Source organism: Cryptotermes secundus, unplaced genomic scaffold, assembly GCF_002891405.2.
Source record: "Cryptotermes secundus unplaced genomic scaffold, Csec_1.0 scaffold512, whole genome shotgun sequence".
Classification (NCBI taxonomy): domain Eukaryota; kingdom Metazoa; phylum Arthropoda; class Insecta; order Blattodea; family Kalotermitidae; genus Cryptotermes; species Cryptotermes secundus.
This window is the reverse complement of record NW_019735563.1, coordinates 1,324,351-1,350,316: the sequence shown is the minus strand read 5'-3', so window position 1 is coordinate 1,350,316 and position 25,966 is coordinate 1,324,351. Positions and strand designations below refer to the sequence as shown.

The following is a 25,966-nucleotide window of genomic DNA, read 5'->3' as shown; positions in this document are numbered from 1 at the left end:
TGATAATCCACACCACACACTAATCCTTATCTTAAATCCATGTTCAGAACTTATTTGAGGTGTAACTTATAGCCCTTCCTATCACAGATATTAAACAAGTGCACAAAGAGTTCCAGTTGTAAATGTGTTATGCCTTTTAGAGTTCTGAAGGATCTGACCTTGTAAGCATTAATACCAACATCATTACTATACTGAGGCCAGGGAAAGAAGTCACATGGCCCTATACTCCCCTCCAGTCTTCTTTGTGACAAGAGCACTGGGCTGGTTGCCATAGGCCAGGGGTCTGGAGCTGAACATTATACAACATAGGCAGAGACTGGGAAACATCTATAGGAACTCTTTCTGTGTCCTCCACCACTGCGGTCGAGGAGTAAGGGGAGTAAAGAAATAAGCAAGCAGCAAGCAATCTGTACGAATACTCAGAAACAAAAAGTTGATAAACAGGCATCTGACAGCTTCATGTCATTCTGAAAAATCACTGTTGCATTTATTAAAACATGGATATAGTTACATATAAAACTACAGAGGTCACTCTCTAAATGACAATTTATGGTTCCACAACTACTTAAACAAAAGTATGTTGTTAAATATTTATTATAGTATCATCTACAATTTATAAAAAAAAATCATAGAATTATAATAAGTTAATGACATTCCCAACATATTTATTTTTAAGCCAGAGGAATGTAGTTTCATGGTACTGTTCCCTGTGATAGTTTAAACTATATCTAACTTCTCTGGTCAAACAGTTTTGTCATGTTATCTTGTAGTTTCCAAATCAACCACAGCTTGTTATTACAAGATTTGATATGAAGTGTTCTTTATTTCTGAAAGGCTGCTGTGCATAATTTTATGTGAGAAATCCATTACAGCCTTTTTTAGGATTTATAAAGACAGAAACATATGAAATCAAGGAAATAACAAAGTTTCAAAAAACTTTCATGGCCGTTTCAGGCCCTGAATGCAAAATTACTGCAGATCAGCAGAGTGAAGAGGAAAGGGAAGAATGAGGTGGTGGAAAATATGAAGTAACAAGAAGTCAATAAGAAAAATGCAGAGTAGAATGAGAGGAAAGCAGATGAAGAAGCTCACTGAAGAAAGAAGAAAAACAACAGAAAAAAAACAGGTCAAGGGGAAGATAATGAGGACAAAAGAAATATTGTTATGTCCTCCCTGTGTCTGTACAGAAAACTCTATATTGGCTCTTTGTCATGACTTTGGTCTGAAGCGGTTTGTTTCACCGTGCGGGTTGCAATAACACAGTTACAGATCCACATAAATGAAACTGGAATGATTGAAATATGTTTACTTCTACAGCCCACTGCTTCAGATGTGCATTGGGTGACGGCAAGGGCAGCCTCCTTCACAGAATCACAGAGTACCAGTAGCCGTGGAATTATTCATCATGCCATTAAACATGTACGATTATTTTGTATATAAATGTGGCCAGAATTATAATGGATTGAGCATGGGTTATTTAACAATGCTTTCTCTACTGTTTGTTTTCTAAACACTGAGATATGTCAAGGTGACTGTGACTGACAAAACAAAACACACAAGGAGACACATGGTTACAGTATCAGCACACCATCTAAGCTGATATAATATTTTATAAAAAATTATAAATATGTCTTATGTTATAATGAATATGTGTGTATGAAATAATGTCATGTTAGTGTTCTTTTGTTTCATGTCCTCTGGATTCCATATTCTCCAGCCATTAATACCGAATGGGATACATTTAGGACGCAATGAACAATCACATTAAAAGCCAGTCATAAATGGTTGACAATGCCAAAACTGACATTTCTGATTCAGGATTTTGTACAATATTTCATTACAGTCAGAAATAGATGCAATGGGTAGATAGGATTTCCATAAAAGACACTATGTCAAAGACATAAAATAAACCCAAAGTTAATTTGAGTCCCGTTATTACCAACAAACAATTAATTTGCCTTTAAGGTCCACCCATGCTATCAACTGGGGTTTCACTCCCAGTAAAGGATATGCTTTTACTTCCATTCTCCATATTGCGATCTAGTCTCTTACCCACTGTGTTACGAGGCTTCTTTCCTAGTGGGTACAGCAGCTGAAATGCGGAGCTTTTCACTCATGGTCACTTGCTGTCAGGATCTTGAATACATTTCGCTGCAGTGATGCTAAGCAAAGGGGCCACTTTACCTTACTTCAGGTTTAGTAACTGTTGTACTGATTCACTGACAGAGCAGCACAAATGAATCGTGGTAAGGTAAGCTGAGATCTAGTGGCTGGAAGGTATGCCATTTCCCTGCTCATTATGCTTGTCTTGTGATGATGGATACTGTTTCTCATTGTCACCAACAGGTAGCAGCTCTATCGTTGTGTTCACTGTGGCACACTCTGGAACAGCTGTGAGTGAGCCTGGTCGTGTGATGGGGCTATCCATTGACGTCACTGTGGTGAGGAGTGAACCCCGGTGACTGGGTCCACTCCCTGTGCGCCCCTCGATTCGACCGGTGCATGTTCCCACAATGCCACATCCCTGTGGTATCACCCCTGCTGCTCCCTTGTACCTGCAACAGGGAAAAGTGAAGTACACTTATTGAGATCTGCAGAGAGTAAAGCCAGCACATGCTCTTGTGGGATTCAGGTATGAGGGCAGGTGACAGCAAGACTTACATGCCACAATAGGGGCCGCACCACAGCTCAAGCGGTTAGTCGCTCTCTTCCCACCGCGGCAGCCCAGGTTCGATCCCGGGTCTGGTCAAGTGGAATTTGTGGTGGACAAAATGGTGCTGGGGCAGGTTTTCTCCAAGTACTTCGGTTTCCCCTGCCAATCTTCATTCCACCAATTGCTCCACAATCACCCTCACCTATCATCTGGGGCTGGTACAGTAGGCCAGAAGTGGCCGCAGTACAAGGGTCTTAGTCCCACTCCAATAGCAATAAAAAAAGAAAGATACCAGCATGAAAGCAGGTGGCAAGCAAAGCAATCCACTTCTCAAAACCTCAAAATGTTGATTCACTTTCAATGGGCAACACAGTGTTATATCCCAGAAGATTCCGTATTCCGTGTTGAGGGGGTGGGTTTCCCCATGCACTTAGACTGGTAACTGGTCTATTCTGTGTCCCCCTTTAATTTCTACTGTCTCCATACCCTACCGGTACTGGTGCTTACTATTAGTCCCTTTCTGCCAGCGATGTTCCAACCTCTTACTGGCAGTGGTATCTAATAGTTAGTCCCTTTCTGTCAGCGAGGTCGTCCCTCCTCTGGCAGGGGTTCCTAGTCCCTTTCTGCCAGCAAGGTTTCTACCCTCTACCTGGCAGTGGTATCTAATACTTTAGTCCTTTTCTGTCAGAAAGGTCCCCCCTCCTATCCCAGAAGATAGTACTCTTCATAAAAACTACTATGAAAACCTGAAATCCTATGATGCGCTTACCAGTTGGCTCTATATTTCTTAAAGAACCTTTCTCTCATTCTTACTACATGCCCATTCTTCAGTATTATTTGCTTTTTGTTTCCATCTTTTCATATTTGGCTCTCATAGATCATTCTCTACTTCCTTCAGCCATCTCAATCTTGATCTCCCCACCTGCCTTCTACCACATGAATAACTATCAAAAGCTTTCTTAGCCACACTTGTCTGATCCATTTTAACTATATGCAGCAACCACTCCAAGATATTGATACTTTACGTTTCAAAAAAGGCAGAAAATTCCTTGGCCATTGTGACTACTGACTTTTAAGCGCCTCTTCTGAAGTCAGTGAAATATAGGTCCAAGAATTTAAGGATTAATAAGTGAAGAGGCTCACCAGTTAACTCAAAATTTTTGTATATCACACTGACCTGGCTGCTCGCTGGGAACACAGTCCATAACGACTGAGCATAATGAAGAGGTCCCGCCTATACTGCTGGGTGAGTAGAGCATACAGGTATGGGTTCGCACACGAGTTCAGTGGGTAGAAGAACACAAGGAGAATCTTTGTGTGTGGTACATCTATCAGTGGATGTCCTGCCAGGGCTGTGAGGCCAAAGAATGCAATTGGTGCCCAGCAAGCAAAGTCAGTGAAGACGAGAAGGGCCATGCGCTTGGCAACTGTCATGTCAGAACGAGCCAGAGCTGCAGCAGCATCCTGGCCACCCCTGATGGAGCAGTACATGCGACCATAGCATGCACAGATCACCCAGAAGGCCAGTCCATTGAAGGAGAGAAGCATCACCAGGTAAGTCAGGTCGGCAGAATCTTGATTTTCCATAGGCAGGCAGATACTGTCGATAAGCAAACAGAAGTAGCATTGGTTTCAGGAGACAGAGAAGCTATCAAGAGTGAAATTACAGATTACAGAGTCAATTTTGTCCATCAGCTGCTGTCAGCTCCAACTCTCAGCCTCTACTACCTCTCTAAACACACCTTCCTTTGTGCCGAAGCTCACACAGACTTATGACATTGATAATTCTCTTCTACTGAAGGCAGTTTCAAGAGAAGAGCAAAATCAAGCACAGTAATTCATCACAAACCATGGATTGTTAAGTGCTCGATATTTCTAACCTCCTGTTAGTAACTAGCCTCCAGGTTAGTGGGATTTGTGGTGGACAATGTGGCCCTGGAGCAGGTTTTCTCCGAGTACTTCGGTTCCCCTGCTAATCTTCATTCCACCAATTGCTCCACAATCACCCTCGCCTATCATCTGGGGCTTGTAAAATAGGCCAGAAGTAGCTGCAGTATGAAGGACTTAGTCCCACCCCACTAGCAATAATAAAAAAAAACTAGCCTCCAGGTAAGGGTTGGACAAAAGGCTGGTGATCTTGTTCCATAAAAAAAATTACTGTTAGGTAATCCTAAGAAGTGAAAACCAGATCATATCTGGTAGAATCCTCTAAGGAAGGTTATGGCTCAAGAAAGGCTAGTTTGCCAATGATGATGATGATGATGATGATGATGATGATGATGATGACGACGACGATGATGATGACGACGATGATGATGACGACGACGACGACGATGATGATGATGATGATGATGATGATTAGCAACTAGCTCTGTAACTGGTTGTATTTGGTTTTATGTGTCTGTGGTTTTTAATCTACACGTGGAAAGAAATTGTGGATTCCACGCAAAGAGTTATGTATTTGTTGTGAGCAGAATTATAATGTCATCTAAAACCAGTTTCTAGATTCATTTTGGTGCACATTTAAAAAAATTAAGTATGCAATTGAGTATATTGCCATTTCGATTGACCAAGTTAAACGCGTTTGGCTGGCTGACTTACTGACTAATCGGATGATGAACTGACTTGGACTGTGCCCCACGTTACCAGTCTTGAATGAATGAATGAATGAATGAATGAATGAATGTATGAGGGGTAGGCTTCTTGGTCCTTGCACCGTGACCTACAGTGGTCTATTGTGTATTTGTTACCATTCTTAATAAACCTGCTGTTTATTCCCTGCTTCCCTTGAAGGAGGGAAAGTTAGGCATGCTCCCCCCCCAGAACTTTGGAATAAAATATTCATTATCCATCATACTGTTTTTATTTAAAACACACAATGCTTTAGAGACTGGATTCTGTCTCTGTCTTCAGGTGGAACTTACTCAATTTGGCCGAATCGTTAGAGCAGAGATAGGTACTAGGTCTATCGATGTCGCCCAATTGAGTAAGTTCCATCTGAAGATGGAGACAGAATGCAGTCTCAAAACACTCTGTATTTTAAATGAAAAAAGGAAGATGGATAATGTCCAGAAGCAGAATAATTGTACTTTTAGGACTAATTTTTCTGCTGAATATTGAAAGGTGATCATTAAAAATAGTCTTAAACAGTATAAATGTAAGTTTGAAAGCAAAACTTCTGGGTGATAGCATCAGAATAAATCCTGACAACACATATGTACAAGGAACAAAAAAAGAGAGAGAGGGGGGGGGCAGATTTTCTTTGTTTGTGTGTTTGTTGTATTTTTTTGTGTGCTTTTATTTGTATGTAGAAGCATTTGTGTTGTTTGTCTGTGAAAGGACCTGGAAGTATGTGACTGTACTAGATTTGACCAAAAGGGACAACACACCTTGTCTTGGAGTACCCACTGACTCCCATAAGAGGCAGAGCAGCCATGGCAACCGCGTACAGCCAGCCCACTGCCATTATCTTGCCAGCCGTGCTGAGTTTGAGCCGTTTGTTGAGATGGATGGCATATGTAATGGTGTACCATCTTTCACAAGTGATCACCGTTAGTGTGAAGATTGACAACTCGCTGGCAAAAACGGTGAGGAATCCTGCCACCTGGCAACCACCACCTGCAGCATCACAAATACATTTCAATGTCTCACAATTTCCTGGGTACTTCCTTTGCAACGTTAGTGGCTGGAATTACGTCACATGTGAACCACACACTGGGCAAAAATTTATGCCTGGCACATTGCTCAAAACATTTTGTTTGTGTCAACTGAAAAGTAATTTCTGCTGATCTTTAGTTTATATCATGAATATTATTTATAGTAATCTAAACATGTTACCCAGCAGTGTAACCAAAAGTGTATTGAGAGTTATGAGACCAGTGAAGCTTTTCATCAGTGTCTAGAAATGTTGTGTTACTGTGCCAAAATTTTGAAAAAAGTTAATTTGTTTCTGACTGAAAGAATGGTAGACTATCTTTTTGCTTGGATTACATTCAGACTTGTACCAGCCCCTATAGTGAGAAATACAGTATCCCCATCTCTTCTACAGTAACTTCTCTATGCACAGTGCAACAAAGCTTTATAACTATCACTTCCAACAAACTTAAAATTCATGACAATCCATTGTATGCTTGAGCTGTGTTACTGGGCCCAAAGAGTAACACTTTTGCCTTGTGTTCGGGAGGTAACCAACTAATTACATGGAGGTGAGCCCTTCTTGAGAAGCCACCAGTTGTGTAGCCATTCAAGAATTTCCTAATATGTAATCTGAAGGTTCATTACCATGTTCAGAAGAGCCCTCCACTGGTCCCTATCCTCAGCCAGATCAGTTCAGTACATATTACCCCATTCCATCTCCCTAAGATCTATTTTAATATTATCCACCCATCTGTATTTGGGAGATACAGAGATCGAATCTCAGCTACAGTGACTGGGTTTTCATAGTTTTCAAAGGAAATTCCAGGATAATGGACTCTACCTTGAAATGGTTCATGGTTGCTTCCTCTACAGTATTTTCCTATTAAATGAAGACATAACTGATGTAGTTGGTGCAGTGTTGTTTCTGTGGGTTATTTAGCGATGCTTCAAATATCAAGACTATATAGTTTGGATTACGGAACTACATTACATTAAATCACATCACATTCTCTGGATCCAAAGTTAGTCAAAATGACTGTAGGATGTGGAATATGTCATATAGATACAAAAACGTATGTATAGTACAACTGAAGTATCCACACAAGAGAACACAGTGGTTACACATGAGGCTATTCAAAAATACATCCACATATACAGGAAGATCGAAAAGTCGCGCACATCAGTACGGTCAACTTATGCTATTTACACAACCTTTAAATGGATGGGTCACTTTTTAGACAATAAATATTGAGTGAGTGAGTGTTAAAGTATCGTTTTAGTTCTATTTTAAATTGTGCTTTTTCATTCCTAAGACTTTTGACATCATATGGCAGAATGACTGTTGAAGGATGAATGAAGGTTTGGAAGGAAGTTGTCGTGACCTAATCACAGTGCTTCCCCAGTATGCCAGGAGGGTATGTGGAAAATCACTAAAAACTTCAGGCAGCAATGTCCCAATCGAGATTCAAAACAAATATCTATCAAATAAAAGTCTGGATCGTTACTTAACTAACCTGTTTAATTCAGTAGTCTTAAACGATCCAGCCATCATAAGTTACTTAATAATACTCTATGAGTCTCTGTCTCAGGTTGGCATCATACAATGAAGGAAGGAATGAATGAACAGGTTCTATCGTATTTTCCTGAAGAACTGAAGTACTGACCACTCTGCCAGTCAATGGCGTGGTTGAAGTAAGCGCCGATAGAGCGCGCATCCATTGACGCAATGAGCAGCAAGTAGAGGCCCATGCAGAGGTCCGCAAGCGCCAGGTTGCACATCAGGAATTTTGGAACAGTCATGCGAAAACGGGAACTGAGAAGTACCAACAGAACGGAGAGATTTCCCACGAGCGCAGCCACTGCCACCAGCCACACGGCCGAACGCAGCCCCCAGTTACCCATAATATCCTCACAAGGGTTGAATGCATCGGGCAAGGGGTAGCATGTTACATCGCGGTAGTTCTTGGACAGGTTACCACACAGGGCGTGCACTTTTCCTGGGAGTGTGACACCTGACTGGAAACAACATAAAACAGTGAATGTTTGTCAGCTAAACATAACACTTCTCGTGATCCTGAACGAAAGGGTCATCTAGTAGCGATGTTTAGAACTGAATGCAGATAGATTCTAATGGGTTCTGACAATGATGTATGACACACAATGTTTCGTAAACAGGTTGTTTCCGAAACGTTGTGCCCGTTGGAATACCGGACGATGGACGAAGTACAAAAAGTCTAGTAATCCCATGAATACAGATAACTTGGCTGTTTCAAGACATCTTACATGTGGCTCAGAGTCAGTTCAAATCAAGAAGATTCTGGCAATAACACTTGAATAACGGCCACTACTTCAGTGGTTATAGTTTGTCCGAGACAAAGAGAATACGTAAATCTTTTTCATGTACATATTGTCTTCATATTAGTTCTTCACGTGGGATATGCATGCTTTTAAATATCGCAGTATACATATATCTGATATTTTAATAAAGTAACATTCAAATTGAGAAATCATAGTTAATTAAACAAGTACGGCTCAGTTACTGGGATTCGAATTACAGCCAAAAAGTCTAGTACTGTACATAAAATTAACAGCCATGATTACCGTTCTTACTGGCAAGATTGCAGAGCAAATTTCGTGACTTCACGTCTATCTGCCTCAGTACTTCAACAACCAAGAATTTCTCTTAAGGGGCAGTAAATACATTTGTTTCGAAAAAAAAAAGATAAAGGTGACAAAATTCACAGAAAGGAATAATAAAATATATATTTTTGTTTAAAATAAGAGCAGAATTACGTCATAAATGTATGTTACCATACAATTCATAATTCATTGTACTTACATCTTCTTTCATAAGTCAAAATAATAAACTCTGACACAGTGTTTCTGCTTAGTAGCGTATCAAATACTTAGTTCGTGGCTGAAGGAGTGCTTTGATGAGTATAAAAGTAAATGTATTTACGCAGATCAACAAATTAGTTATACACTTGACTTCAAACACTGATCTAGTCATCATCGCCCCTTCTCTGTCAGCCTTTATTATGCCGTTCTGCACTCTTGAAGACGGACTTCAAGCGGTCAACTCCAAAATAAAACAAATAACCACAGCAAAGAGTACGGCTTTGTGGGTAGTCGTATAGTTTGGATAAAACTCTAACGCTGTAGAGTGTGGGAGAATTCCTGCAAGGCAGTGAAATTAAAAAGAAAATTCTGTAATGCAGTGTAGTTGGGAAAAATCCCTGTAATGCCCTGTAGTCTTGAAAACCCCTGTAACATTCTCTAGTTTGGAAAAGTCCCTGTAATACCTTGTTGTTTGGAAAAATCCCTGTAGCGCCGTGTGCTTCGGAAGAACACTGTAACTCAGTGTAGTTCGGAAAATGTCCTCTAGCGCCATTCGGAGGAAGAAGACCGCGATCTGCATAGTCACCACTGAGAGAATCTCATTTCCAATAAATACTCATCACATACGCGCAGTCGCTGCCCACCTGATGGAACGTGCCATGTGGTTCCAGTGCGGACAGCGGGACAGAAGAACGTGGAGCGCCCAATCCGCCCCAGCCCGTGGTAGTGGAGTTAGTTTGGTTTCCTGTCGCCAGGCGCCGCCAGCGTCCACGGTGATCCACATTAGCAGGCGCAGGTGTCGTCATCTCTGAGCATCTCTGCTCAACCAATTCCTGTGTCACAACCACAGCTGCATCTACATCTATCGGCTGCGATAAGTAACTAACTAGTACTGAGCAGAACCCCTTGAGAAGCCGACAGCAGGGCCGCATAAACCTGGCATCACGTGACAATCAGCTTAGCAATACCATACACCTGAATATTACGGAACCTGATACTGTATCACTGAGGTCTAGTTATGCTAGTTAGCATAGTTAGCACTATGCTAAAAGTCGAAAGATCCAGTAACATCATCGGGACCTTCCGACTTTTACTCGTAGCATAATGCCTCAACCAACCACGCTACCGCGTGTCTCGGTAAAATGTGTATAGAATATAAAACTAAAAACACATTATTCAAAGACCTAACAGCAAACTTAAACAGAAATAAAGAATCCAATTTTCGTGGCTCGAACATGAGCATAAGAATGAGGGAACGCACGGTGAAACTAATGAATGTTTTCCTTCAGGATTTTGGGCGTCCTAGGCCAAACTGTTCGTAAGACATGTCTGGATAGACACAAACTATTTAAAATAAAGTGCGTGTCCTGGATACCTGAAATAATAAAATAATGCGCACGCACATACACACAGACTATGATTCAAGAAGGGAAAGGTAACCGGGCGGTAGCCCCTGGGGCCTCAACAAAACATAAATATAATCCACAGTTTTACTGAGATATTATCTTCTCTAAAATCACGAAAAGTAATACAATTATTTTGGACATTATTAGTTGTAATATTTTTAAATAAAATAAAACATGAAAATGGGTAACGTCCAAAAAGCCAATAATTGTATTAAACTTTTAAATTTTATTCACGAAAAGTAAGTTCGTACTTTTTGTTATTAGAATTAAGAAACGCATACAAGTTGTCCTAACCTAAACCTGTAGCTACCGATAGAGGCCTCCACATTTTGACTTCCCCGAGGATCTCGACCTCACGAAAACAGCACACACTCTGTTCCAAAACACGCTCACTGCCTTCACACATAGCAGAATCAAACAGTCCGTTTGACATCACCACAATTCTTACCTGATGACGTGCATACTCTGCAGGATCATGAGTGGCTGGGAAGTGAAAGGCACAGCAGTGATACGGGTACGTAAGCCACGCCTCCCTAATGTGCTGCAACATCAAGAGAGGTTCACAGACTCAGGCTTACTGGGTTTGTGCAATTTGCCCAACGTCCGATATTCTAAAAAAAAAAACTAAGTAATACAACGTTTCCGAAATTGGATCTCTCTCCGTCCTCAGGTGTGGGCGGAGACATCCTCTATTGGGTCCCTCAGGAAGAGACAACCTCAATCATTCAAGACGGAGACATATCCAGTTTCCGAAACGCTGTGTTCTCTGTTTTTTAAATACAGGACGATGGACAAAGCCCCAGAACCTAGTAATTCTAAGTGCTGTATACCAACATCACAATCTTTTAGATTCTAAAAGAACCACAGATACAAATGCTTAATTTTTTAGTTATCTAGTTAAAGATGATGTCATTGTAGAAACTCTACATCATCTGTAATAAAATGATTAATGAACGTGGAATGAGAAATCGAAGTATTCGGAGCAAACCAGCTCTTTTGCCACTTTGTGCACCATAAATCCCACAAGACTTCTCCTTGGTTAGAACCCGGGCTATAGAGCTGAAAGCCAGCGAATAAAAGCATGTACTATGACATAGTCTGGGGCCGCGCCATAGCTCAAGCGATTAGTCGCTGGCTTCCAACCGCGGCGGCCCGGGTTGGATCCCGGGTCTGGTCAAGTGGGATATGTGGTGGGCAAAGTGGCGCTGGGGCAGGTTTTCTCCAAGTACTTCGGTTTCCCCTGCCAATCTTCATTCCACCAACTGTTCCACAATCACCCTCACCTATCATCTGGGGCTGGTACAATAGGCCAGAAGTGGCCGCAGTACAAGGGACTTAGTTCGACCCCATTAGCATTAAAAATCTGCACTTTCAAGTATTTTCTGAAAAAAAAACTTCTGTGATATCAGTATTGCAAATATATATTATTTTCAATAGTATTTAATAATATAAATAATAACTTTGTGCCAGTTTAAAGTACTTTATAGATTATGGCATAAACTGCGCCATATATCGCCCGTTACGTAACGTTTACACAACCTTCCCTTCACATCCAAAGGAGCTAACATTAGAACAGCAATAAATCTTTCTTTCTTACCCTTACAGAGCTTCACCACGACTAGAGACTGACTACGGTTTTCCAATTTTGCAAAAACGTCTGACAGCCAATACTGCACCATCTGGACAAATGACGGTAAGGTCAACATATTTTCTTTCTTTTTCCCCCATAGGTTGCATCTTGTTGTGTGTCTCAGACAATATATAATATGTAAGAACTCTGCTACCGTCAACACAACAAATATTTCAATATTACATTTAGTTCTTTATTTACTGTGACATGTTTCGGGCATACATGACCGTCGTCAGGCAGGAATACGTATAGTTATTGAAATACGGATATGGATCCCTACCGGTGCAACGTGTCGTATTAAATACGTGTATTAACATAAAACATATATTTTCTCTCCTCCACAGCGTCCAGACCGGATCTGGGGCCCACCCAGCCACCCACCCCTTCTTTCTCGGGGGCGAAGCTGCCAGGGCGTAAATATAACCACTTACCTCCACCTAGTGCAGAGGGCAAGAATACGTGGATCTATACATCCACTCCCCATACGTCTTCACGGCGCGGTGCTTAACTAATCACAGGGAAAATTTTACCCTTATTATAGCAACAGGAAGTGACTTACCTCAAAGTTGTATATGGACGGGAACACTTTGAGTGTGTCTGTATCCTCCAACCTCAAGACGTCCAGTTCCTGTAGCCCGCCTGTGGGGAGATGCGTTATCGAAGTTTTCGACAGGTCTCTTCCACATGAAACAACACAACAGCAGCGCTGTATCACCGGCAAAGCCACTGAGACTTATATGTTGTCTGTATTGCAAGAAGCGAACGCTTATAGAAGACGTCGTGTCTCTATGTTCGCCTGCAGCATTAAGCTCCCAAACTGCTTGACAGATTTCGATTAAATTTGGCAGTAAGTGTTTAATTTTGGTACGTATCACTGTATTATAACCCTTACCTTATACATTGATATATATTGTTAACTTATAAAAGCATAAGAAAAGAGTTCAACATGTAGGAAATTAAGTGTCGTAAAGTATACAGTTCTGAAGCTCACTATACCGAAACGAGTTGCTTTCTATCTCCTTTTACAGTCATATTCCGTTTCATTGAAGGAGCTCTTATACGACTTAGGGTGTACAGTTAATTTTTAAACACCGGAGTTAGGAACATTATCATAATTTAGAGAGTAGAAGTACTGGAAAATGCTGGAAAATAAGAGATATAGGAGAATTTACATGGCTAATGCATCATAATTTACTCTCTGAGAAATTTAAGCGTGCTTTTTATCTTATTTCCTATTCTTGTAATTCCCCTCCACAGCTCCTTTGGTTCAATTTATCTCTTACGCTTCTCACACAACTCTTAGACCACGATAATGCACCGCAAGTTCATGAAATTCTGTACAAAAGAAAAACAAGGTACAGTGCCACAGTATATTGTAGCTGTTCTCTTCATGTATCACAAAGGGCGTCACTAGGAACGTGAATTAATGATTCCGAGATGTTAAAGGTCACAATGAGTATTGAATATCCTCTCGTAGGATTTCAGTTTGCTGGCAAAATTAATCACACATAGTGTGTGAAAGTCGAGACAGAGTCCAGAGTTCTTCGCGAACATCCGGCGTAAGTCCTGGATGATTACAAGTTGAAATATCACTGGAGCAGACTTTCATCTCTTTCTCCTGCTAATCACCATTTTATAATTACTTCATACTTATCGATCACCGCCCCCTGAGTCGTTCGATAGCCCTGAGAAGGCAGCGCATTATCTTATTCTCGGGCTTCGAAATAATTTAATTTTTTTAACGTGATTAACTGGGGCATGCGGTACCATAGGTGGTTGAGAAACTATGCTACAAGGCAGAGGTCGCGGGTTTGAGTCCCGATGACGTGGATTTTTTTTCAATTGGCCTAAGCCTTCCAGCCGCACTATGGCCTTGGTGTTGCCTCAGCCTTTAACAGAAATGAGTACCAGGAATCTTCTTGGGGGCAAAGGGGGGGGGGGGCGCGTAAGTCTGACAACCTTACCGCCATCTGTGAGCCGACTGTCTAGAAAATGTGGGAGCCTCGACGTCTCACAACCCTATGGACCTTCAAGGTCTGGTACAGGGATAGCTTTAACTTTTTTATCTTTTAACGTTATTAACTTATATTCTGGCAGATATGTAAGGCGGATTAAGTTGGAAGCTTCGTCTCTGATCTTCATATGCTTGTTCATGATGTAAGAAGTACTTTGTTTTAAAGTTTTCTGGCGAACTCCGTAGCTCACTGAAATAAACGGTGGATTTTGCAAACCGCCGCGCTCCGGCGGCAACTTCTCCATCAAGTCTGTGGGGCAGGTAGTCTAATCTTACGGCTCCAAACCTCCGTCACAAATATACGGCTGTTTTTTTATGGTCAATTTTAGCATTCATGAGAACAGAAACATATTCGGTTTCCGAAACGCTGTGATCTATCCGAAATACTAGAGAATGGACAAGGCCATACACTCAATAATAATTCATTTATTTACTATTTATGTGCCGAGTGAACAGCCGCAAAGCCAATTACAGACAGAGCACAGGGTAGATACAAGTAATTACATTATGGACAAACACAACATAAAGTCAAAGACAAATTACAGGCAAGTACTCGAGGGAAACACAATAATGCAGACAAGTAAACAAACAAACAAATGATAATAATAGCAATAATAATGATAATAATAATCTCATTAACATAAATCTAAGTGTTATTAAGAACTGAGAAATAAAACGTATAAATATTTAATTGAGAAATGAAATGTATAGATTTTCAGAGAGGATAATAATAATAATTTGACATATATATATCAGTTGCCAGGAAACGGCCGCAAATTAAGCAGCAGTATAATAGCCGTTGCTAAGTAATTATCCTACAAACAACGGCCGTTGCTAGATAATGGCCCCAACAGACTCGCACTTAACACTAGAAGAACTGTTGGAAACGGTGTTTTCTGTGCGGTTCGTGCCGAGTCTATATAACGTTGGCCAGCTCCGCTATAAAACCCAACCAGTAAATGTTGTTTAGGGAAAAAACCGCTGTTTATTGTGAGAGCCATACAGAACATAGAGATACACTCTGTGGGAGGAAAGCAGAGTTTTAGTGTGTTAAAGCAAGTGGTACATATTGTAACAAATGAGCTTTAGATAACAAAATCAGCAGAAGGCCGTAAATACAGAAAAGAACTCACAGGTGCCGCAGACTCTTGAGTCCAACAAATGCGTCAGGGTGGAGCCTGGTCAGGGCGCGGTTCCCCTTGAGGCTCCTGCAACAGCCAGAGAAGGTTCATGTAGCGGCGTCTTACAGCATTCCACTTAACTAAGCGACATCTGAATATCATGGTGCCTTGTAATAACATGCCAAACTGTCAGCGGGTTAAACAAGCCTGCAACCCTACGAAAAATTTGTATAATTATCATCATATTAGGCCACGCCATAGCTCAAGCGGTTAGTCGCTGGCTTCCCACCGTGGCGGCCCGGGTTCCATCCCGGGTCTGGTCAAGTGGGATTTGTGGTGGACAAAGTGGCTCTGGGGCGGATTTTCTCCGAGTACTTCGGTTTCCCCTGCCAATCTTCATTCCACCAATTTCTCTATCATCATAATCATCCGGGTCAGGTACAATAGGCCAATCAGTGGCCGCGTGCTGAGTGGACCAAGCTGGACTCCACCTCCCAGTAAGCGAAATCGTCATATTAAAGCTTATTTTTGGTACGTTTATCAAACTTTTTACTTATTACTATGCTTAAATGTGGGGTACATGTGCCTCATATCCAACTTTGTACAGCTTTCTTTAATATGTCTCCCAGACATCATGTTGTAGAGTAAAGACTTAAGACAAACATATTCAAATTGAAGTGACAACCACCGGAAAAGTTTTAATTTTGCTGTTGCATGCATGGGTTTCGGTCCCTGAAAATTCCTTTCCCCATCACTTCCTCCGGAAGAAGAGACCCGGGAATTGTGACGACACGGATTACGTAAACTATATAAATGTTTTATACGAGTAGTAATCAAAATCATTATAACGAAGAGTGTTTAGACCGGATTATGACTTACGTATTTTCATTTGCAACACCATTAAGGTAACCTAGTTGATAGTGCGAGTAGTTACAAACAGTGCACTACAATTTATTTTCAGTTTTGTTCACATTCCACCATGCAACAATATTATTATTATTATTTTTTATTGCTAGTGGGGTGGGACTAAGTCCCTTGTACTGCAACCACTTCTGGCCTATTGTACCAGCCCCAGATGGTAGGTGAGGGTGATTGTGGAGCAATTGGTGGAATGAAGATTGGCAAGGGAAACCGAAGTACTCGGAGAAAACCTTCCCCACCGCCATTTTGTCCACCACAAATCCCACTTGACCAAACCCGGGATCTAACCCGGGCCGCCTCGTTGGGGAGCCAGCGACTAACCGCTTGAGCTATGGCGCGGCCTTTGCAACAGTGTTAAGATTTAAGATTAAATCATTTTTAAAATTCATCCCTGCACTAGATGTTTCGGCCAGCTTGGCCACCATCAGGTGCAGTGACATTTGCGGAAATTGCTGTGCCTCCAGCGCTACTACGGTCTCCATTTTCTTATCACAGCTGTAACACTGAAGAGCACAGTCTTCTAGGATGCAACGCTGTATATTTCGGAAAGATCGCGACGTTTCGGAAGCAAAATAAATGAGTAAGATCCAGGCGGCAAGCAGATCCGTGCTCACTGAATTTCGGACCGGAAGATAAAGGCGATATTTTCCTCCGAAACGTGTGTCTCTCTCTCAATTACACGGGGTTACAAACGATAAGGTCGCACTCTTCAATATGTACATTGTTTACTTACAATTTGGCTACCTGTGATCCGTTGAACGCAAGGCCCTCAACCTCTGCAATGACGTTATATGCAAGAAGCCTGTAAAATACATGAAAATTAGCTCCCAGTAATTTTACAAATTATTTTATGAAAGAATAAGTTGGGAGATGTAAGTAGAGCGTAAGAGTTCTGATGATTTCGGTTATGTAAATTACATCTTCCACTGAACTGATATTTATTAAATGTAACAAAATTATACAGAGACCTCCAACATTAAATTTGATTGAAAACAGCTCAGCGGTTCTCAAGTTACGGAATACGTGGACGAAAATATGTGTTATAATCTTCTGAACAAATTCTTTTTGTAACACTTTTCGCTCTGATGAATATGTAACAAGTTACAGGGAGAGTTACGGTCAACATAGGGCCGCGCCATAGCTCAAGTGGTTAGTCGCTGGCTTCCCACCGCGGCACCCGGGTTCGATTCCGGGTCTGGTCAAGTGGGATTTGTGGTGGACAAAGTGACGCTGGGGCAGGTTTTCTCCAAGTACTTCGGTTTCCCCTGCCAATCTTCATTCCACCAATTACTCCACAATCACCCTCACCTATCATCTGGGGCTGGTACAATAGGCCAGAAGTGGCCGCAGTACAAGGGACTTAGTCCCACCCCACTAGCATTAGGTCGAAAATTATCAACGACCTGGAAGAATATATTGCTTTCCTCTTCAGGAAGAATATACTAAGCCCAGCAAAGAGTGACAAGATATTTTCTTGGAGTGACCAACTGGGGGGAGGGATGAGCGAGAGCTGTAGCACGCATGGGAATGACAAGAAATGTGAAGAACAGTAGCTTATAAGGGACGACATTAAAACAGGTCTTCATAGTGTATGAGGGTATAGGACGGAAACAATTGGCTTGGGATAGGGATCAATAGATGGCTCTCATGAATATGGTAATGAATCTTCGTGTTCCATCAAGCAGAGTGAATTTATTGACCAGCTGAGAGAATGTTACTTCCCTAAGAAGGAATCTGTTACATGGATTTAGTTAGCCAGTACTTAACTATATTATCAGAATGATCAAATCAAGGACGATAAGACGGACAGGGCACGTAGTACTTATGAGAGGAATGAATTAAAAATTTTAGTAGGAAGAAAAGTAACCGCTAAAAAGCGAACACAATATAGCACACACAAGGATCACCATATGTGATTCTATTTTATATATATACTTTAATAATCCTAGAATATTGGGAATATATTTTCGTATATACACCAATAAGTATTTACACAATTTCTAATTTATGACGTTGGAAAATGGACCCATTTTTAACATATAATTCAGGAATAACCCGATATATTTATTACTTTGATTTATACACACGTGATGATAGACAAGGAGACGGGAACATGCAGAGTAATTATTATAATAAACTGATTGACTTGTTGGTATTTGTGAATATTTGGACCTAAGAGAGATGAAGTGATAGGAGGTTGGAGAAAACTGCATAATGAGGAGCTTCATAACTTGTACTCTTCTCCAAGTATAATTAGAATGATCAAGTCAAGGAGGATTAGGTGGGCAGGGCATGTAGCACGAATGGTGGAGAAGAGGATTGCATACAGGATATTGGTGGGAAAGCCAGAAGGATAGATACCACTAGCAAGGAGGATTAGCAATATTAAAATGGATCTTAGAGAGATAGGATTGGATGGTATGGATTGGATTGATCTGGCTCAGGATAGGGACAAGTAGAGATTCTGAATCGCATGATATCTCCCGGGCTGTGCGGGGCAATTACAAATTAAGTAGACATTTTCGGGTACTAATAATAAAATACTCTTTAATTTCGCAATGATACCATACAAACTGTTGGGTAGCCAGTCCGACTGAATTTTGTTTGTTTGTAAGAACCTTGCACAGGTGTTCCATTACTCTGTAAGTGTTACATGAGCATTATCTGGATAGTTCAATGCCTATAATTCTTAGAACGTTTACTTACTGTATCGATTAAAGTAAATAAGTTGTGGTAGTTTAATAATCTTCTTCATCTTAATATTTAGGGGCGTGTTACTTGTTTCTTCTTCTCCGGGACTTCATCCCTTACATCGTTGTTTCGAAAACTCTAGTCATACAAATAAAGTAACGTCTGCTCCGCGAAAGTTGCAACGAGTTAGCGAGAACACCGATGGAGGCACCACTTGACGGCTTACATGTGTGTTCTCAAGTTACGAGATGAGAAATTCCCAGATAGAGAATGCTACAGATGCAAGCTGACAGCTGAGGTACCGTGACCAGCTGCCTTAGGAACACACTTTTCCGTGTTTGTATTCCTATAAATATGTTAAGTACGAACTCTTAACTGCTTACCTAATCGGTTAATATAAACACGGTTTGAAATTCCTGAAGAATACTCACAGCTGTTCCGCCCTTACGTTGAGAGCAGCTGAAGAAATTCTGTTGATGAGATTGTTCTCCAAATCGCTGTAGGACATGAAAACAAAATCAAATTACAAATTCTATGATGTTATATTTTACCTACGGTGCGGTAGAAGGATAATTTCATCAACTTGTTTTAAATGTAAATTTGAGGAAACGTTTCAAAGGAAGTAGGTATTTTATTTATTAAGCTTAAGGACGCCTTCTTAACTACATGAACTCTATATAGTCTATGTAAACGATAAATGAGATTGTACAGAATATAGATATGTACTCAAGAAAATAATTTGCACGTAAAGTGAGGATAAAATACAACTGATTACACAGGATGATTCTAAAGTATTGTCGTGGTTTTCGTGGTCTATAATTTTCAAACCGGAATAAAACTGCTTATGGAATACGAAAGTGTAACTTAAAACGTTTATTCTAAACGTAATAAAAGTTTTTGAGTTACTTTTTTCATATTACGTCAGCAGTTTTATTATGTTATCTTTAATTTGAAAATTATAGGCCATGGGAACTCAGACAACAATTTAGAATCATCCTGTATTATTATTATTATTATTATAATTATTATTATTATTGTGTTTTAAATGCGTATTCATTGTAACACAGAAGGAGTACAGGCAGAATAAACATTATAGAAATAACAAGACTGAAGTCTTCTGAAATGTGACACAGTCAGAACTTCAAATTTCAAGTACACAAATGCATTAAATTATATGACAGTAAATATAATGGACTTTGGATTCAGGTTTTTTGAGTGTTGCATCCTGTAGCCAAAAGGCAGATACTAACGTCTCCCCCCAAATGGCGACTGTGTATTATGCATATGTATTATTCACTGGCAGTGGAACAAGTTTCAGTAGTCCAAAGCACTTAGACCGCTTCTAGTTTCACTGTGCTCACCTGGATTTTGGACCTTCTAAAAGCCCTGACTCTGACGCCAGAGACATAACCATCGCGGCTGAAGCCTTCGTCATATCTACAGTTTCTAATCATGCAGACCTGACGCTTAATGTCAAGGTCATTTCTTTACGCCATTCAAGGTCACACTTCTTTCATTTATTACCACCAATAAAATGAATTCTAGAAAATATGTGCTTTACAGGCGTTTCGGGGACATAATTACGTGTGTTAGGAAGTTAAGTATGTTGGGTGGGAAGTCGCGGATAGCCATAGAAATCAGTAATTGGGTGTAGTGGGATGACCTTGACCGGCCAAAAGTAATATCTTCCTGCCAAAGGAGAGCATTGAAAAAGAGAATGGTAGAATCATGTCCACGTTTTCTGTACGTGCTGCTTTTCGAGATTCCCTTATCCGACTTCTCAGTGTACGGTGGAGAGTCAATAATCCGGTCCCTGGCTTCACTGTTTCCTGTCCAGGGCCTACAGGTCCCTCGACAGTTTACACGACGGCGTTCTAATAAAGAGTTTCGACTCTCTCATTGGCGTCCCAATGTGCAGAGTGACTATACTCCAGCCACTACATAAAATCAGGCCTACCGAATGGCACACTTTCCGCTTCCGCTTGCAATTTCCACACAATCCAGAATTCCGCATTCATTGGTCATATCTCCATACTGAGCCCTTCTTGAGAAGCCTCCAGTTGTGCAGCTACTCAGCAACTTCCCAGCATTTTATTCAAACCGAAGGTTCATTACCGTGTTCACAAGAGCCCTCCACTGGTCTCTATCCTAAGTCATATCAATCCAGTCCATTCCACCGCATACTATTTCTCTAAGATCAATTTTAATATTATTCACCCACCTACATCTTGGTTTTCCTAGTGGCCTCTTTCCTTCTGGTTTCCCCACCAATATCATATATGCACTCCTCTTCTCATCCATTCCTGCTACGTGCTCTGCCCATTTCATCCTCCTTGACTTGATCATTCTAATTATACTTGGAGAAGAGTATAAGTTATGAAGCTCCTCATTATGGAGTTTTCTCCTCCATACTGAAAGCGTCGTTAAATAACGAACCTGAGAGTATTATCACGTTTTAATTCCTTAGTTTATTTTATTTTCCCTTTTTAGCTTTTCCTCACTCCTTCTATATTACATGCTCCCTGCTAATTTCGTTTTTATTCAAGAGAAACTGTAGATAAAGCCGACAGTTTTAAGCATGATAAGAGGTCAAGTTATCCATGTACTTAATTAAGCACAAAGCCATGAAGACGTATTTGAAGTGTACCCCCACCATTTTCATCCTTGGCAGCAGATAGAGGTGAGTGGTCAACTTTACGCTCCGGCCAGTTTATCCGCGGGGAAAAAGCACTCAGCACGCACTGTATAACTGATTAGGCCCTATATCCGGTCTGGATGTTGTGTACATAGAAGACAATCTCTTAAGGTTCAGCCACACAGAGCGCTACGCTATGTTCGCTACGTATGCTACGTACGCTGTGTACACTCTGCGACGCAGCTAACATAGAGAACATAGCGTACGCAGCGTACGGAAGTCTGTGTGGCCAGTCACATTGGCAATAAAGGGACATATTTTTCTGTTCGTATAGCGAACATAGCGTACGTAGCGCTCTGTGTGGCCGAACCTTAACTCCTGTCAGGAATTGAAGCCTGATGTTAAGGTTCTAAACGTGATTCATATTTTAAATTTGGTTACATGAAGGCTTCTCTCCGAAGAGTAAAACTGACGATAAGAAAGCGTGCTGACAATGCAGCATACGAACAGGTACAAATTTCAAGTCATATCCATGAACTTCTTATCGCCTGACACTGTTCTTTACCGAGCATATATCTTCTACATGAACTGAAGGCGTCACAGAAAAGAGACATCGAGAAATTGAGGTCTTATGAACTGAACAGCTGAACGTGCCTTTAAGGAAGAATGAAATACGCACAGCAGTTTCAACAACCAGCCAACTTCAATCTAGGAAAGAGCTACTATATATTTCAGTCTCAAATAATTATATTCAGCCCTTCATCACAGTAAATGTGTTACTTTCTCATTATGGCTTCACACGAATACAGGCTGTCTCTATCTGTGCTGAGTCGCGCACAGCCGACAAGGAACCGGCCCCCAAAGCTTAGCTCAGTATGAGATAAATCTTTAATCAAGGTCCTGTTACGATCTATTCTATTATCTTTCTGTCTACATCCAGGTCTAGCGAATGGGTTCTTCCCTCCAACTTCTTCCACTAAAATTATGTAAGAAATTTTCATTTTTAATATGTTAGTTACAAGTCATGAGTACTGTAACGGATTTTGTCAACACGTTGCCAGGCAACAGCTCTGTAAACATGATCCAACAAGCAACAATAGAGGAGGCTGTGTTTTCCTTGTCCGCAGTGACGTCACACAGCGGTGGGTCGTGGTCACGCGACATGCGTTTCCTGTGACGGGTGCTAGGCTGCACGATTTGGCATCTCGGAAGGTAGTGCTCTTAAAGTGTGAAGCGACATTTAATATTCAACTCGATAGTGTATAAAAATGCTATGCCAGAGCTTACACGTCTATTAAAAAAGGGAGAAAGAAGTAAAATTATTGTTACTAAAGGTATAATGGTGACAGCCGTCATTTTGTAACGCACTAAAAGATTGTATGTCATAAAAGTGACGTATAGTAACTGCCATTTTCCGTAACAAAAGTGCCATTACCGAAGAGTTACAACATCCACTGCCTTGTGTCTGTTGTTGTTTAGTGTGCTATTTCTCTCACAGAACGCGCGGAATATTTAATGTGCGATTCGATGTAAGAATTTGTTCCGCAACATGTTCGCCATTAAAAGAACATTACTTTATGTGTTATTTGCCCAAAGTGCATAAAATGAAACCATAAGAGAGATGTTTTATCCTTCTGTATATGTTCTGTATATATAAAAAATCTGGAAATATTGATATATTTATATTTAGGAACAAAGCCAACACATAGGAATGAGGATATTTCCGATGTTTAGGAGGTAAATGCTGTCTACATTTTCAACGTCGAAGCGCGTACCAACCTACATCACTAGACTCTGAAGACATACACATTATTTACCTCCGAAACGTCGCCAACAACTTCTAAAACCACGCGATGTAGCAAGCCAAGTACTGAATTAACATCAACAATTAACCTTCGTGAAAACCTTAAGTAATTAACAGCAACGAGGTTCATTGGCTAATTGGGATAACTGCCTGCCAGATAAGGGGTTGTCACGCGATGACTCTCTGAAATGTGACACCATATACTCTGGTAGGTCACTGGAGATACTTCGCAGGAACCCCCACAATGATATACCAGGCTACATGGTGTCATCTCAGAATGCAGAAATCAAGTCTTTAGTAATGTCTGTTATTATTCGGGTTGAAAACCATTTACATTTTGTATCCAGTGGTCTCTTACTTCTAGTTAAGAATTACGAGTTACTGAAACCAAAGGCCGCGCCATAGCTCAAGCGGTTAGTCGCTGGCTTCCCACCGCAGCGGCCCGGGTTCCGTCAAGTGGGATTTGTGGTGGACAAAGTGGCGCTGGGGTAGGTTTTCTCCGAATACTTCGGTTTCCCCTGCCAATCTTCATTCTACCAATTGCTCTACAATCACCCTCACCCAGGGTTTGAGGTGGGGCGGGATGACATCCCGGTTCTTTTCTAAATGACTTAAAAGCATCCCGTTACTTCTTTGGCAGTAAATGCAATGTAAAATACTTTTTTGTTGTTGTTATCTGTTTCATGGTTGTACAGGCTACTCCCCTGCGTCGTCTGACTAAATTTTGCTTTCGTGTGGTACTGTTTGAAGCACCCGAGAATGCACAGTCCCACATCACATTTCTCGCACTTCGTCTGAACACGTTTCCTCTTTCCACGTGCAGAACAAACACGGCATTTCATTCTCATGGCACAAGAGGTCGGCCAGTGATGTCGATTGGCCTCCTCTAGACGAAATATTGTGGATGACAGAGCAGGAGGTCGACCTAATGGGCGTTGTGGTTGGGAGCGACACATTACAGCATGTTCCAGCATGTTGTGCATAAGGGTAAGACGAAAGTCCCTATGTGACAGTTTCGCACCGCAGGATGATAGCAGGATGAAACTGTTCAGAATCGTCAGATCCAGTAAATGGAAGACGCTTGTTTGGCAGCAATAAGGGTTTTTCAAAGAGAGTAGGGGGCAGGCAATTTTCCTTTGTATCAACTTCCGCCAAATACCCTGAATAAGCTAAGAAACTTGTGAAGATAGAAATATATAGGCTTATGGCCAGCACACTTTTATGGCAGGGGGTTTCTGCTAACAAGCCCAAGTGTTACAAACAGGAAAGATTTTATACTGCAGAACTGTTGTGTGCAGGAGCGGAAAAATTTTATACTGCAGAACTGCTGTGTGAAGATTTTTTTAGTTAATTCCATTCATTTATCATAAAAATTGTATTAGATAGAGCAATTCCAAATACAACGCTCAAGCGCTCTAAGAGGAACTGGCATTTAAACGTAGAGCAGAAACGTGGATTTAAACCCCTGCAAGCAGCGGGCATTTAAATAAATCCCGGTCAGCTAGCTTTACCTGCGTTTCAAAACTCCGGCTGTTAATGGTTAAGGAAAGATTCATTTTCGTATTCTTGAGACCTATAATAAATTATACAATGTCGGAAACAGTATGTCCTTCTTTTGCCTTGCATCCCATCCCATCCCAATGCGGAGGTGGCCTGTCTCCAACAGAACAGTTGTTTACAACATAATTTTAAGTTTTTCTATTGTTGATGTCACGTCTGAATTCTTAGTTATTTTATTGAAAATGAAAACACAATATCTTGGCAGAAAATGAGGTACACATTTCCTACTCCCTCCTACTTCATTGGACAGAAATAAATTTGGTGTTGAAATAGCATATTCGGCAAACTACAAATACAGTTATAACGGGTACAGGCTGTATTCTCACATCCGGTAATACATATATAAACTTGTTCAATAATGTGAGAACCCATCCCATTTAAGCGATGGATCAGACGTTTGCAGTAAATAATCACAATAGTTTCTATTGTTGATGACACGTCCCAGCCGTAAGGACATACATATTTTATTCTATTCCAACCAATGTGAATTTAGCCAGCGATTTTAGTGGGGGGAATCCTTGGGTTGATCCTTGCTTCAATGACAGAAACTGTACGAAATGTTATTTTAGTTCAGCATCAGTTTTCATTTATCGGTGAAAATGGAAAAATGGATAATTCGCAGTAAGAAATCCAAGTTCAGTGAAAGTGGCAGTAATGATCCGTGTGCAACTGTAAGTAAAAGTGAAACAATTGTAAGTTGCATCCACTGCAATGAAGACGAAACCACCGTATGTGTGAATACAGCTGCAATAGATAACAGCGTTACTCAAAGTCAGGTGCATGAAAATGAAGTTAATTATTTCCCTAATTACTGGACACAAGATCAATGGCTAGAAAAATTGAAAATATACGAGTGGTTGACAATTAGTAAACAAGGGCTAGGCTGTACAACATGTAAATCAGTGGAAACTCTAGGACCTGCAAAAACACAAGGTTTGAAATTATCTAGTGAGTGGTGTGAAGGTAGGGCCAAGGAATATGGTGAAACAAAAGAGAAGAAACGACAGTCAATTAGGAAGAAACTGTCTTGTCATAAACTATCGGCAGCTCATGTTAA

General features: G+C 40.9%; 1 protein-coding gene across 1 annotated transcript in view; it reads right to left on the bottom strand.

Annotated features, from left to right (window-relative positions):
• Positions 1–462: 462 nt before the first annotated feature.
• LOC111869580 (lutropin-choriogonadotropic hormone receptor) overlaps positions 463–25,966 on the bottom strand; it is a 160,857-nt gene continuing 135,353 nt past the window's right edge. The window contains exons 8-17 of the mRNA XM_023861216.2: positions 19,342–19,407; positions 16,953–17,021; positions 15,311–15,385; positions 12,723–12,840; positions 10,982–11,074; positions 9,772–9,960; positions 7,954–8,305; positions 6,043–6,271; positions 3,831–4,253; positions 463–2,555 (exon numbers count right to left, since the gene is read on the bottom strand). Of these exons, the coding sequence (XP_023716984.1) occupies positions 2,264–2,555; positions 3,831–4,253; positions 6,043–6,271; positions 7,954–8,305; positions 9,772–9,960; positions 10,982–11,074; positions 12,723–12,840; positions 15,311–15,385; positions 16,953–17,021; positions 19,342–19,407 (1,906 nt within the window). The 3' untranslated portion in view covers positions 463–2,263. The remainder of the gene's footprint in view (positions 2,556–3,830; positions 4,254–6,042; positions 6,272–7,953; positions 8,306–9,771; positions 9,961–10,981; positions 11,075–12,722; positions 12,841–15,310; positions 15,386–16,952; positions 17,022–19,341; positions 19,408–25,966) is intronic.